Source organism: Cricetulus griseus, chromosome 4, assembly GCF_003668045.3.
Source record: "Cricetulus griseus strain 17A/GY chromosome 4, alternate assembly CriGri-PICRH-1.0, whole genome shotgun sequence".
Classification (NCBI taxonomy): domain Eukaryota; kingdom Metazoa; phylum Chordata; class Mammalia; order Rodentia; family Cricetidae; genus Cricetulus; species Cricetulus griseus.
This window is the reverse complement of record NC_048597.1, coordinates 104,197,789-104,211,685: the sequence shown is the minus strand read 5'-3', so window position 1 is coordinate 104,211,685 and position 13,897 is coordinate 104,197,789. Positions and strand designations below refer to the sequence as shown.

General features: G+C 49.2%; 2 protein-coding genes across 6 annotated transcripts in view; one reads left to right on the top strand and one right to left on the bottom strand.

The window, feature by feature from the left end:
- Positions 1-7,500, top strand: part of Rilpl1 (Rab interacting lysosomal protein like 1) — a 35,686-nt gene extending 28,186 nt beyond the window's left edge. The window contains exon 7 of one of the 2 annotated variants that reach the window (XM_027413905.2): positions 6,726-7,500. In XM_027413905.2, coding sequence (XP_027269706.1) covers positions 6,726-6,870 — 145 coding nt within the window. In that variant the 3' untranslated portion in view covers positions 6,871-7,500. Of the gene's footprint in view, positions 1-4,503; positions 4,650-6,725 lie in introns of those variants that run through there. The other variant, XM_027413907.2, reaches the window with a different exon arrangement.
- Positions 7,501-9,338: 1,838 nt separating this feature from the next.
- On the bottom strand, positions 9,339-13,558 carry Snrnp35 (small nuclear ribonucleoprotein U11/U12 subunit 35). Of its 4 annotated transcripts, none has more exons than XM_027413908.2 (2): positions 13,152-13,558; positions 9,339-10,394 (listed from the first exon to the last, which is right to left on the bottom strand). In XM_027413908.2, exon 2 carries the CDS (start codon positions 10,389-10,391, stop codon positions 9,651-9,653), a length of 741 nt encoding a protein of 246 aa, XP_027269709.1. In that variant the 5' UTR covers positions 10,392-10,394; positions 13,152-13,558; the 3' UTR covers positions 9,339-9,650. The 4 variants fall into 4 exon arrangements, with proteins under 4 accessions (XP_027269709.1, XP_027269710.1, XP_027269711.1 ...); XM_027413909.2 differs by lacking the exon at positions 13,152-13,558 and adding an exon at positions 12,773-12,929; XM_027413910.2 differs by lacking the exon at positions 13,152-13,558 and adding an exon at positions 12,708-12,858.
- Between the last annotated feature and the right edge of the window lie 339 nt (positions 13,559-13,897).

Genomic DNA, 13,897 nt, shown 5'->3' with positions numbered 1-13,897 from the left:
ATTGCTGGGATTAAAGGTGTGCACCACCACTGCCCAGCACAAATAAGTGAAGTTACTCTTTTCCAGTCTCAAATTGGGTAAAATCCAGAATATAATGATGCTGCTTCAGCACGTAACCTGGCCACAGCATCTGCAGCTCTCTCCCAGGTGGCCCCATTCCCAAAGCCCCTTCCACTTTTGCTTTGCCTCCAGTTGCTTGGCAACACCTGGTGTTCTGAGTCTCACAGTGTTATCATCTCCAAAAGATAAGAATGAAGACAGAGCCAGGCGTTGGTGGCGCACACCTTTAATCCCAGCACTCGGGAGGCAGAGGCAGGAGGATCTCTGTGAGTTCGAGGCCAGCCTGGTCTCCAGAGCGAGTGCCAGGATAGGCTCCAAAGCTACACAGAGAAACCCTGTCTCAGGAAAAAAAAAAAAAGAATGAAGACAGAGGGAGGCCACACTTCCTGTCTGTGCTACACAGGTGGCCAGTTCTATGGCAGCCAGCTTTCTGGGGGTGGTGACAGGAGCAGCCATCGAGCACAAAGGGCTTTTGACCAGCACAGGGACAACACTGGTATCTTTGTCCTCCTCGACTGCTGACCAGGATCTGTGGCCTGTGACAGTTTTCATTGGGAGGCCCTGGTAGAGCCCTTCTTATTATTTCTGCTTCTGTCCTTTCATCCTCTCCATTGGCCTGTGTTTGACCTGCAGCTGTGGGCCCTTGATCCCAGCCCACCTCTGTCACCCAACAGGTGATAGAGAACCTCTGGGTATAGTTGAAGGGAATCCACACTTGAGTGTGGTAAGAGTCTCGGAGCTGGGACACTTATCCCCCTTTCTCAGATGAGGAACTGAGGCCCAAGGATACCACCTACTTCATTCAAATCTGTACAATTGGGAGGACTCAAAGCTGGGCTTCTGAACTCGGCCTTTTGTCCATACAACCCCCTTCCCTACCTCTCCCTTCCTCTCTCACACCCTCATGTCCCAGCTAGTGGCTGGCTGCCCAGGTCCCCTTATCTCTCAAATGCACCGAGTCCAAGACGTCAGACATTTCTGGGCTGGGCACAACAAGGGAACCAGAACCTCCCACTGCCAGTCAAAACAGTGAGTCTGAAGATGGTCCAAGAATAGCTTGTGACTGTGAGGCCACTGGCCTGAGAGGACAGGTTGGCACAGCCCATGGAGGTCACAGGGAGCCTCAAGTGACTTCAGTCTTGTCCCCAGCAAACCCTAAACACCATTGTCCCTTTTGTGTGGTCCCCACTTCAGAGTCAATCCCACACATGCAGAGGATGGCTTTCCGCTGGCCAGAGCCTCAAGGGGGTATCTGGAGAGGGACGGGAAGCAGCAGCTGGCCTTAGGGACCGGAAAGGCTGACCTTAGAGTATGCTCCACCTCTGTGCCTGGCCTTCTACCCCTACACCCCTCCTTAGCCAAGAATAGTTTCTATGAAGCTACCCATGAAATGCCACGAGTTAGCACTTCGTTTGGTTTGAACCTTCCAAAAACACCCAGCAGGGATGGAGGCATTAAAACCATGACCATAATTTAAGACGCAGTTTTGGCCCTTTCTTATCAAACTTGGGGGGGTTCATAGTCTGTGCCCCAACAAGCTAGGTTCAGCCACCTGTCTGCCACTAAACCACTTACAAGAGCCAAATTAATAATGAAAAGCAGGAAAGGGGGCTGAAGAGATGGCTCAGAGGTTAAGAGCACTGGCTGCTCTTCCAGAGGTCCTGAGTTCAATTCCCAGGAACCACATGGTGGCTCACAACCATCTATAATAAGATCTGGTGCCTTCTTCTGGTGTACAGGCAGAACACTATTCACATAATAAATAAATAAATCTTTAAAAAAAAGAAGAAAAGCAGAAAAAGGAAGATTTGTTCATTGTGGCAATATTGAGATTACATACACAGACATAGACATAGACATAGACACACACCACAGATACACACACACATACATCTTCAGGGTAAGGTTTAAATAGAAGGTTAGAAGGTGACAGATAGGGGGAGCAGAAAGGAGATGGGATAGGGGGTTGGTGTGGGGCAGGAGAGGAGGGGAGGAAGAGGGAACTGGGATTGACATGTAAAACAAGCTTGTTTCTAATTTAAATTTAAAAAAAAAAAAAAGGAGGTAACAGACAGGCACACCTGAGCAGTCCTAGCCGTGGTGTGACCCTCCCGTACTGGCCCATCCTGCACTTCAGTTTCACACTGTAAGGTGGTCAACTTTGTAAATCTCTGGAGATAAGTATTCGCTTCCTGGGGAAATTCCCATTCCCTGTTTTAAGAGTCTGATGGTCAGAGTAAAAGACAAGTGTCTTCTTGGGCAGTGGTGGCATAAGCCTTTAATCCCATGTCCCATGCCGGTGATGTTAACAAATTTCCCGGGTTTCGGCACCAGATGTCCCGCGCGCTATGTTCTCGCCGGCAAGAATCACGCAGGACACTCGGATCCTTCTGCAGGAAAGCTTTAATGCATCTTGAGAGTGGGAGAGCATAAGCTTACCAGAGCGGAGACCCCGAGCCAAGAATCCCATCCCCTAATAAAGGCTGGCAGCGGCCACCTGGGACGTGTCACCCTATGAATGGCTTCAGCTCCTCAGACCATATGAGCCACGGGATAGGCAGAGATCAAAGAAATGGAGAATTACCCAGCGCCTGCGAAATAATTTACATTCAGTGCCTGCAGGCACCATCATTGTAATGGAGAATGCAGGGACGGCTCCCTACAATCCCAGAACTAAGAAGGCAGAGGCAGGCAGATCTCTGTGAATGTGAGGCCAGCCTGGTCTACAGAGTGAGTTCCAGGACAGCCTCCAAAGCTACAGAGGAAACCCCTGTCTCAAAAAACAAAGCAAAGAAAAAAGAAAGACAAGTGTCTCTTTAAAATATCTTCATTATGGGGCTGGAGAGATGGATCAGCAGTTAAGAGCACTGACTGCTCTTCCAGAGGACCTGGGTTCAATTCCCAGCCTCCACATGGCAGCTCACAGCTGTCTGTAACTCCAGTCCCAGGGTATCCAACACCCTCATGCAGACAAATATGTAGTCGAAACTTTTTAAAAATTGTTCTAGCACTCGGGAGGCAGAGGCAGGTGGATCTCTGTGAGTTTGAGGCCAGCCTGATCTACAGAGCGAGTGCCAGGACAACCTCCAAAGCAATACAGAGAAACCCTGTCTTGAAAAACAACATATATGTATGTATGTATGTATGTATGTATGTATGTATGTATGTATGTATGTATATGTATGTATGTATATGTATGAAAGTCTATTCTATCACACCTCATTAAAAAAAAGAATAGCTTCATTCCTGTTACACCTCTAGAGGGTGTGGTGTCCAGGTGACCCAGGAACAATTAAAGGGACCATCTGTCTTGGATGCTCCAGATGACTCTTGCCGTCAGTGTGGCCCCTGTATTTGTAGGTGGGCAGACCCCTCTCCAAACAGAGTGCGTACATGGAGTCTGAGGCTTCCTGCTTTGAAATGACAGTGTTTGAGGGGCAGGGGCTCTGAATGGGTGTCCTGGAAAAAGTGGGTGCAAAGTAGTGTGGCTTGGAGTTCCCCAAGCCTCTCGTGCCCTGAAGCTATCAGGAAGAAAAAGTGGCCTTCCTTCTCATTGTTGGTATGAGTGGCCCTCTGGGTGGACTGCAGCTCCCAGCTCCTCTGTGATGGACTCTAAGATGGTGTAAACACAGGGAGGAACTTCAAAGACTTCCGTGGAGCCCATGAGAAAGTATGTTGGTGATGACAGTTGGTTTCACTTATGAATAATGTCCTGGATCCCATCACGAATAAGATCTGGTGTGGTGGTTATGGTTATGCCTGTAAACCCAACATCCAGAGAGGTGTAGAGGCACAAGGATTAGGAGTTCAAGCTAACCTTAGTTGCATAGGAAGTTTGAGGACAGTTTAGGATAAAGAGGCCATCTCTATGTGCAGTGGTGGCACACACCTTTAATCCCAGCATGCTGGAGGCAGAGGCAGGGGGATCTCTGAGTTTGAGGCTAGGCTAGTCTATAGAGTAAGCTCCAGGACAGCCAGAGATGCTACACAGAGAAACTCAGTTCTGAAAAATCAAAATAATAATAATAATTTTGTAAAGGGCTGAGACTGTAGTTCAGTTGGTAGAGTGCTTGCCTAGTGTGCATGAAGCCTTGAGTTCAGTTAGTACATGAACCTGTAAACCCAATCCTTGAGAGGTGGAAGTCCAGATATCAGAAGTTCAAAGTCATTCTTAGGTTACGTATTGAGATTGAAGCCAGCCTAAGATACATGAGACTGACTATGTGTTGTCTCCGCCCATGGGGAATTGAAAGCCAGGAATAACATATCTCCATATCTCTGTGTTGGAGTGTTTAGCCAGAATCCATAGGGCACTGGATTTCACCCCCAGTATATATAATAGTAAGATGGGTGATTTACAGCATGACTGGTTCCTTGGGAGAGACTGTCCCAGGTCGCCTGTCCTCTGGGGGCTAATGACCTGTGTGCTTCTTTTATCTATAGGAACATCATCCATCTCTGCCACTGTACACAAGTCTGTGTCCACACTTCTCCCCATATACAAGGTCACCAGTCCTTTTAAGATAGGGCCCTGATGCCAGGCGTTGGTGGTGCACGCCTTTAATCCCAGCCCTCAGGAGGCAGAGGCAGGTGGGTATCTGTGAGTTTGAGGCCAGCCTGGTCTCCAGAGCGAGTGCCAGGATAGGCTCCAAAGCTACACAGAGAAACCTTGTCTCGAAAAACAAACAAACAAAAGATAGGGCTCTGAGTCTTCATGGGTCACATGCTGAGGAGCATGGTGAGGGGGGCATGTCTCTGCCTATCACACAGACAGCAGATGCAGCCCTCAGTGGGATCTTCTGGAGTGGCGGGTTTCTTGATCACTGCCCTCTTTTTATCTCCTCTGTCTATCTGCTTCTGGAAGCAGGCTCTTTACAGCTGTCATGCCCATGGTGGCAGCCGGATTGATCCTTGACGACCCCACGTTGCAGCCTGTGCGAAGACTCGTGTCCCTTGTAGGCACTGTCTGTGTTTGGGGTTTTTTGTTTTTCTTTTTTTGCTGTGCCTTTAGAATGGCTGTGGTGGCTGCTGCCAGCCTGTCCCTTCTGACCACTTCAGTTGCATGGCCGTCACCTGCTTGTTGGCATCTCAAGTGGGTATGGAGTGTGATTGCCACTGTTGCCCTTGACCTCCACAAGTGCAGCCAGGAATGTCACCGATAATTCTTTTTGTCTCTTCTGTTTTCACTCTAAAAACCACCTTGTTCATGATCCAGTAAAGAAGATCCTTTAGGTGACGGGTCAGTAACCAGTGCCCCCTGGGGATCCGAGTGTGACACTAACTGCTTCTCTGTCTCCAGCTTTCTAAATAGCTTTGTCTTGGCAGCTGTTTGGTTTGGTGCAGAAAAGTGGGGGAAGGGAGGGAGCTGGTATCTGCAGGTGGCTTCCCTGAGTCAGGCTGAGTCTGCAGTGGTGGTTGAGCTAACTCAATGCCTGCTGTGTGAGAACGAGCCCTCCCCTGATGAATGTGAGGCCTCTGCCTCCACTTGCTCACACTTGCCCTTTAAAGCCCTAGAGAATTTCCCCAGGTGAACTTGGCTTGAGGATGAAAGAGCATTCTATCCCTGCTAGAAAGGGAGTGTAGCTCCAGTAGCCCTGGAAGGGCAACATCCTCTTCATTAGACTTGATCATAACAAAACCCCTGGGACTGGGGATTCAGCAGATGTGAGGACCTGAGTTCAAATCTCCTGGACCCATGTAAAGTCAGATCCCAGAGCATGTTCCTAGAACCCCAGCTCTCCTAGTGAGGGACAGGAGGAGAGAGGTGATGGCAAGAGTGGGGGTAAACAAGAGACCAGTCTCAAAGTTTAGGGGGCTTGCAGGATGGCTCTGCAGGCAAAAGTGCTTCCTGCCCAGCATGACCACTGAGGTTGGCATAGGAGGATCACAAATTAAAAGTCAGCCTGGGCAATTTGGCAAAGTCTTGTAAGATTAATATCAATGGGCTGAGGGTTGGTGAGATGGCTTATGGAGTAAGCATGCATGCAATGAAGTCTGTGGACCTAGGTTCAATAACTGGGACCTAAGATAGAGTGGATGGAGAGAGAATTGCTTTCCTCAAGTTGACTTTAGACCTACACACACACACAGTAATTGTGGTTGGTTCCGTGGTTGAACACTAGTCACACCTAGCATGTGTGACTACGAGGGCTGGCAAGATGGCTCAGTAGATTAAGGCACTTGCCACCAAGACTGAGAACCTGAGTTCAACCTCTGGGACCCACATAGTGTAGGAAGAGAACTCCTACTATTTGTCCTCTGGCGTCTATATAGGAGCCATGTCACTTGACTGCCCACACTCTCATACATACACATGAATGAATGAATGAATGAATGAATGAATGAATGAATATTAAGAGTGGGTTTGTCTCAGAATCCTCTTCCTCACAACTTTCAGGTTCTTTCAAAGCATCATTAGATTCATTAGAGAAATTTCTAGGCTGGAGCTGGGCTCAATAGGTAGAGTGCTTGCCTAGCATGCACAAGGCCCAGGATTTGACCGAAGCCCCGGTGCTTTGTAGAATTCTGCTGACTGCATCTCCCATACTGAGAGTGGATCTGCTTCCCTCGGTGTTTGTGCCTGTGTGTCCTAGCCTTGAACTAGGTGGAGCGGCAGAGGATAACCACTTACTTCCATCTTTGTTTTTCTTTTCCCCTTCCAAAAGGTTTAGCTTTTTTTCCCGGGACAAGAAGCGCCTGACCAACACACAGAGACCCACGCACATCCATGAGTCCTTTGGCCAGTGGGCAAATACTCACCGAGATGATGGGTACACAGAACAAGGACAGGAAGCCCTACAGCACCTGTGACTGTGCCCCCCTCCTGGACCGCCTACCACCTACTCTGGGTGGCTGCCTCAACATTGACCCCTCAAACGAACTGTCTGCTTTGAGGGTGATGAAAACCTGATGCCAAAATCTAAAGAAGTGTCTATTTATCTGCAGGGCTATCCAGTTTATATTCAAGGCCTCTGACCCCTTAGGACCTATATTTAATAAGACAAGGATCTGAAGCCAGACCTTGTTGATTTTAATAACAAGCCTCCTAAGCTGAATACATCACTTACCACTATCATGGCTGTTTGACTCCTAGGTTTAGTTTTTTGTTGTTGTTTTGTTTGCTCATGGCCTTTGTCATGTTAGTGAGAGGCAGTGGAATGGGAATTTTATATTATGCAGTTGCCCTGGAGGTAGCAGGTTGTAGAAGATGTATGGATCAGCCAGGCGGAGCCTCTAGTCATAGGAAGAGCCACCCGACTTGGACAGTACACAACAGAAAGTCATCACAGTCCTTCCAGCCACAGGATGGAAACAACCTTGGGGTTGTCACTTGCTGCTCCCGGTAAGGCTAGAGGCCCAAACAGCCTGTCCAAGGTGGTGTGCCTTGATTCTGCTGTGAGCTACACAGTACTAACCAAACAAAGTTGTCTAGGAGACATCGATGTGTTTCCTGTGTGCGTTTTTCCTGTCATCTTTGTTCCTTGTGTGAAATTCTGGGTCCTATGCAAAGAAGACAATGCCTTAAAGGAGCCTGGGTGATGTGATATGGCTGATGAGGAAGACAGATGTATGGGTGGAAGGGCATCGGGTAAGCAGGGCCTTGGGCACCACATGCTTAGCTGACCCATGGTTGCCATGGCCACTGGAGGCTGGCCCATGGACTGCTGTTGATGCAGAGCACTGGGGATTCAGGGCTTCAGAGGGCAGCAGTTCCTAAGATCATATGATGGATTGGACCATCGTGTATTGTACTTATTTTTGCTAAGAAACTGAGTGAAAGTTGGGCGTTGGTGGCGCACACCTTTAATCCCAGCACTCGGGAGGCAGAGGCAGGTGGATCTCTGTGAGTTCAAGACCAGCCTGGTCTACAAGAGCTAGTTCCAGGACAGCCTCTAAAGCCAGAGAAACCCTGTCTTGAGAAAAAAAAAAAAAAAAAAAAAGAAAGAAAGAAAGAAACTGAGTGAAGCTGAGCATGGGGGTGCATGCCTATAGTCACACTGTGGCTCCCATGTAAGTGACATCAGAAGTTCTAGCCACTTTCTGACAGTAAGGAGATGGAAAATTCAGTGGCAACTTTTTTTTTGTGGGTGGGAGTGTGGGAGCTAGGACTTGTTATATGGCCCTAAGTGGCCTCAGACTTTTTTTTTTTTTTTAAGACAGGCTTTCTCTGTGCAGCTTTGGAGCCTATCCAGGAACTCGCTCTGTAGACTAGGCTGGCCTGAAACTCACAGAGATCCACCTGCCTCTATCTACCCCCTAGTGCTGAAACTAAAGGCGTACACCACCACTGCACTCCGGAGGCAGAGGCAGGTGCATCTCTGTGAGTTTGAGGCCAGCATGATCTACAAAGCTACACAGAGAAACCCTGTCAAAAGGGGGGGGGTTGACTTTATTGTTTTATTATGTGTTTATATGAATGCCTCCATGTGTATATGTGAGGCCTAAAGCCAGAAGAGAGTATCAGATGCCCTAGAACTGGAATGACAGACATTTATATGTGGTGCTGGGAACCAAGCCCAGGTCATTGCAAGAACAGCAAGTGATCTTGGATGCTGACCATCTATCTCTCCAGTTCATGTAGCATGTACTGTGCTCTGAGCTGTCTGCTAGCTCCCCAGTAGCAATGTTTATTGATTAAAACAGTGCACAGGATTTCAAACAGACCAAACTGCCTGCACCTGCCTTCCGGCTAAACACTGGTTCGCTGAACCCCAGATGCCCAGCAAACCAGAATCCAGATAATCAGAAAAAGAGAACGCCAACCCTTTGGCCCAGCTGCAGGTCATCAGGGATCGCATCCCTCCCATTCTTTCATCTCACCTTCTGTTTCCTCCCAAAGGGCTGCAAATCGCAGATCACAGCCCTGCAATACTAATTTCATTGTAAATGCCAGTCAAGGGAAAGCAGGCAGTCAGCATTTTTACAGGGAGCAGGACTTGAGCAGCTGCCTGCTGACCCAGATGCTTGACCTGCTGTCTGGTTATCACAGACTGGACAATTCTCCTTGGCCTTGACTTTTCTAGCCTGTTTTTATGTCAATTCAGCAAACATGAAGATGGAAAAGACAACGCATCCCACGAGTCAATGTCAGTGTTACGTCTAATTTTTGTAGGTTATTGAAACAGGGTCTTATTTTGTAACCTAGGCAAACTTCAAACTCTGAGTCCTCCTGCCTCAGCCTCCCCAGTGCTGGGATGAGGGTGTATGCCACCACACCAGGCTATTGAAGGGCTTTAAACCACTATCCCCTCTGCCACAATGAACCTTACATCAAAGGGTATGAGAAAGTAAAGACAAATTCTTTATTATCCCCTCTTGTTGATACTCCTGCCTCTGTCTCCCAAAGCGCTGGGATGACAAACATTTTCTATGTCCATATGAGCCGGGTGACTTCTTATGCAGTTGTTTCTCCCTCCCATCATCTTGCAGGGGAGCCCTTGCCTAGCATGCTTTCTTGTGCTCTCCAGCTCAAGCCTCAATACTGCAAAAGGATGACCTGTCTGAGGTCTGCACTGGAAAGGGAACTGCCCCAGGCTGATGATGGCCCGTCCAAGGGCCTCTGGGTAAGCCTCAGCTGGCTGCCTTTGGCTTTACTTACTTCTGTCCCTCTTGTCCCTGCCTTTGGCCCTGTCCTCCCTGAACTCCCTCTCTCTTTCCCGATCGTTCTCAGGCCACACCCTGGCCATCTCCCTCTCTTGCCAGCGTTTCTCTAGGCCCCTGTCATGGTTCCGCTCCCTGGGCCTGGGGTCCCAGTGTCTGTCCCGGGATCGAGAGCGCTCCCTCCTCTCTCTTTTCCCTTCTCTGTGCGGCTCATTCTTGACAACTGGCAAATTGATGGGCTTTCGGAAAGGCCGATCCCGGCCCCCGAACCTCAGTTGTCCAGATTCCTTTTTCCCACCCAGCCCACCACCTAGCCGCCGAGGGATCCAGCCACGTAGGGTGCGCTCCAGCTCATAGTCCACGAATATCTCATGCTGGTCAATGACCAGTCCATCAGCATCACGGTAGGCCTTCAGCAGGGCCCGCTCTTCCTTGTACTCAATGAAGGCGTAGCCCTTGGAGAAGCCAGTCACCAGGTCCCGAACCAGCCGTAGCCTCCGGATGTCACCATAGCGGGAGAAGACCTCCTTTAACTTTTCCTCTTTGGTCTGCAAGTTCAGTCGTGCCACAAACAGGGTAAGGAGGGGGTCTCCAGTAACGCCTTTGTTGGGTACGTAGCGGGCCAACATGGCCCTCCACACAGCCCGGTCATGTGGATCCTCATCTGTCCCATCAATGCTGCCGGCCTTAAGCGGGTCATATTCCTTGGCAATGGGCATCCAGTCACTCATGTTCTAGAACAGTAACAGCAAACCAGTGTGAAGCGCTATCTTCTCCACCTTCACCACAGCTGTGGAAAGCAGTGTCATCTACCCCTTTGATGAAGCATGAGTTTCACTATATAGGGGCTTATTTATAGCCCCAAGCTGGCCCTAAACTCGTGGTAATCCTCCTGCCTCACCCTCCTGAGTGATGGGATTGCAGGCACACGCCACCAACTCCACTGCCCATGAGAACAGTGGGCTCAGGACTAGGGGCTTTCTTCTCAGCTCCCAACCTGATGATCTATTCAGGCTGGGCATGAGAATAACTGTACTGAGCCTCACTGTAGCTCATTTGTGCTGACACATGAAATTAACTCACACTCTAGAAAGTTTGTGACTGCCCACTAATTCTTTGAACACAAAGCTGAAAACTTCTGCTTACAACTGGGAGCCTGAGAAACACTGAAGGCAACTCCTAACAGCATCTTTCCACATCCCTAAAAAACAGTATTCATACCTGGCCATGATAATGTGCACATGTAGTCCTAGCACTCAGGAGGCTGAGGCAGGAGGATTACCACGAGTTGGAGGCCAGTCTGGGCTACCTGTCTCAAAAAACAAAGAGCTAGGGACTGGAGAGATGGCTCAGCAGTTAAAAGGGCTGGCTGCTCTTGCAGAGGACCCAGGTTTGGTTCCCAGTACCCACATGATGGCTCACAGCTGTCTGTAATTCCAGTTCCAGGGGATCTGAACCCCTCTTCTGACCTCTGAACACCAGGCATGCATAAACATACATGCAGGCAAAATACCCACACACAATAATAATAATAATAAATTGGGCATGGTAGCCCACACTTGTCATCCCCAACACCTAGGGAGCAGAGGAGAAAATATGAAGGCCATCCTGGGCTAGTTCAAAGCTGAACATTGCACAGCCTTCTACTGAGTTATAAAAACCAGGATGATACCAACTTGTCAGTCACAAGCAACAAAGCTGCCTCCCTGGTGTCCTTATCAGTAAAAGGATGGCACACAGCCAGACAACAGAAGGACCACAGTGACAGTTAGGCTTCCCTGGTTCTGGCTTTCTTTCCATTTGTGATCTTTTCCTCCCTAATTTGGGGAGTTTCTTCAGGTGAAAACCAGAAGCATGTTGTTACCACCATCTCTCCCTGCTCTGGTAGTCTATGGAGATTCCTTTGTGCTGAGCCATGAATTCTTGGTAGAATTGAGCTCTCCTTCCATTGTAGGGTAGCTAGTAGAGCACTCACTGTGGGAGACCCAGAAGCTTGTACCCAGCACTCCGGTTTTACCACTATGTGTTGTGCTGAGCTCCTAGCTCTCACCTGGCAGCAATACAGAGTGGAGATGGAGGGCCACTACAGTCACTTCTGATGAGGAGGGTCAGACACCAAAAGGTTCTCTGATCCTAAAACTAAGAAGTACACCAGAAGGGAAGTCAAACCAGGGACTGCGAGTCTACTCTTCACCGCTCCCTCGGTTGCTCTCATAAAATACAAGGCTGTATTGAGGTGGGGTGCTGCACATCTATATAGTCCCAGCACTCAGATCATGAGGCCGGCCTTGGGTTTCAGAGGGAGACCCAAGTCATCCTGGTCTACCTACTGAGTCACTATCTCAAAAAGAAAACATGCAGGCTGGCCTCGAACTCAAGAGATACACCTGCCTCTGCCTCCCAAGTGCTGGGGTTAAAGGCATGCCTTGTTACACCAGGCAGCACTTTTTCTCTTCCTACTTAAGGAGCTGCCAGTAATTTCAGCTTTATGCTCTGTTTGTTTGTTTATTTACTTATTTAACTCAAACAAAACTACCCTGGAATTTAAAACGAAAGGGAGACAATACCTCACACAGCCCAGGCTAACTTTGACATTCCTATATAATTAAGGATCCTCAACTCCTGATCTTCCTGCAGACACATCAAGTTTAATGGGTGCTGGAGACAGAACCCAAGGCTTCTTGCACGTGAGATAACCAAAGGAGCCACATCCCAGCCCTTCACTTAACTGTGGGGCGGAGTCTCTTATTTATAATTAGTTATAGCACACCAATTATAGTTTCGGGGGTTATTTTATGTTGTTTTGTTTTCTGAGACAGGGTCTCACTATGTAGTCCTGGTGTCCTGGAAATCTCTATATACAGTAGGGTGGCCTCGAATTCCGAGAAACCCGCCTGCCTCTGCCTCTCAAACACTGGAATTAAAGGCGGGTTTTGTTGGTGTTTAGGGCTAAAGCAGCCCGGGCAGGCGGGGCGTGGTGGCGCCCGCCAGTGATTCCTGTCCTAGAGAGACTCGTCTGGGGTTCAGGCTCATCCTTTATCACTTACTGAGTTGGAGACCAGCCTGGGATACGTGAGCTCTCCACCTTTAAAAAGAAAAAGTGTGTCCTCACCGGAGGTGGGTAGGTCTCAGGACCAGCAAAGGCTCCGCACAGAAAACCCGCGGAAAAGCGAAACCAACAGTGGCGTCAATCAACCCATCCCAGGCATGCGCAGTGGCTCTGAAGAAGCCAGGGCGGAAGTGCCGGCAGGAATCTGGTACCGTGATCCCCAGGCTCCGGCTAGGCCCTGACGAGCCCCGGAGGCTGGCTCGCCCGCCGCTCCCCCGAGGCCCGACCTCCCACCAACCCTCAGTCCCGCTCCCACCTCCGGGCCTCCTCCTCTGCCAGGCTTCAACATGGCGTCGCGGGCGTGGCGCCCCGCACGGACCGCTGGCCTAATCTCTCCGCCTCCTCGCGTTGACCCTGTTCCCTCCGAGCTTTTTGTACTCACCTCAGCAAGTCCCAGGCTCTTTCCACGCCGACACGAGACCGGCCGCTCCCAAGGCCCGTCTGCCAGCAACGACTCGGGATCGCTTACGCCGACCTCTACCGGAACTCGTTATTGGCAGCAGCAGATTCGCTACAGACCTGGAGCTGTTTTATTTGTTTTGCTTTCAGAGACAGGGACACAGTGTGTAGCCCTGGCTGTCCTGGAACTCACTCGTGGACCAGGCTGGCCTCGAACTCAGAAAAATCAGCCTGCCCTTGCCTCCTGAGTCCTGGGATTAAAGGCGTGGCCCTTCTCCCGGCTCTTGAATTACTTTAAGAAAAATTATATACATTCAGCATAGGAAGTGGACTTCGGGTTTTGTTTTTGTTTTTGCTTTTTTTTTGTTTTTCGAGACAGGTTTTCTCTGTGGCTTTGGAGGCTGTCCTGGAACTACCTCTTTTAGACCAGGCTGGTCTCGAACTCACTGAGATCCACCTGTCTCTGCCTCCCGAGTGCTGGGATTAAAGGCGTGTGCCACCACCGCCAGAACGCCCAGCCGGTTTGTTTTTCATGGTGATAAAAAAATTAAATTTAGTTGGTTCTATCGAATGTGCAGTTAGTTTTCAGGGACCAGTTTACCCTGCGAATCTGTTTACATTTACTTCTAGAAAATGTTGGTCATCTTAATGTGAACTTATTTCTTACATTCCCATGGTTTTGCCAATCTCTAGATTTAATAACTTCACTTTTAGTATTGGGCGTGGTGG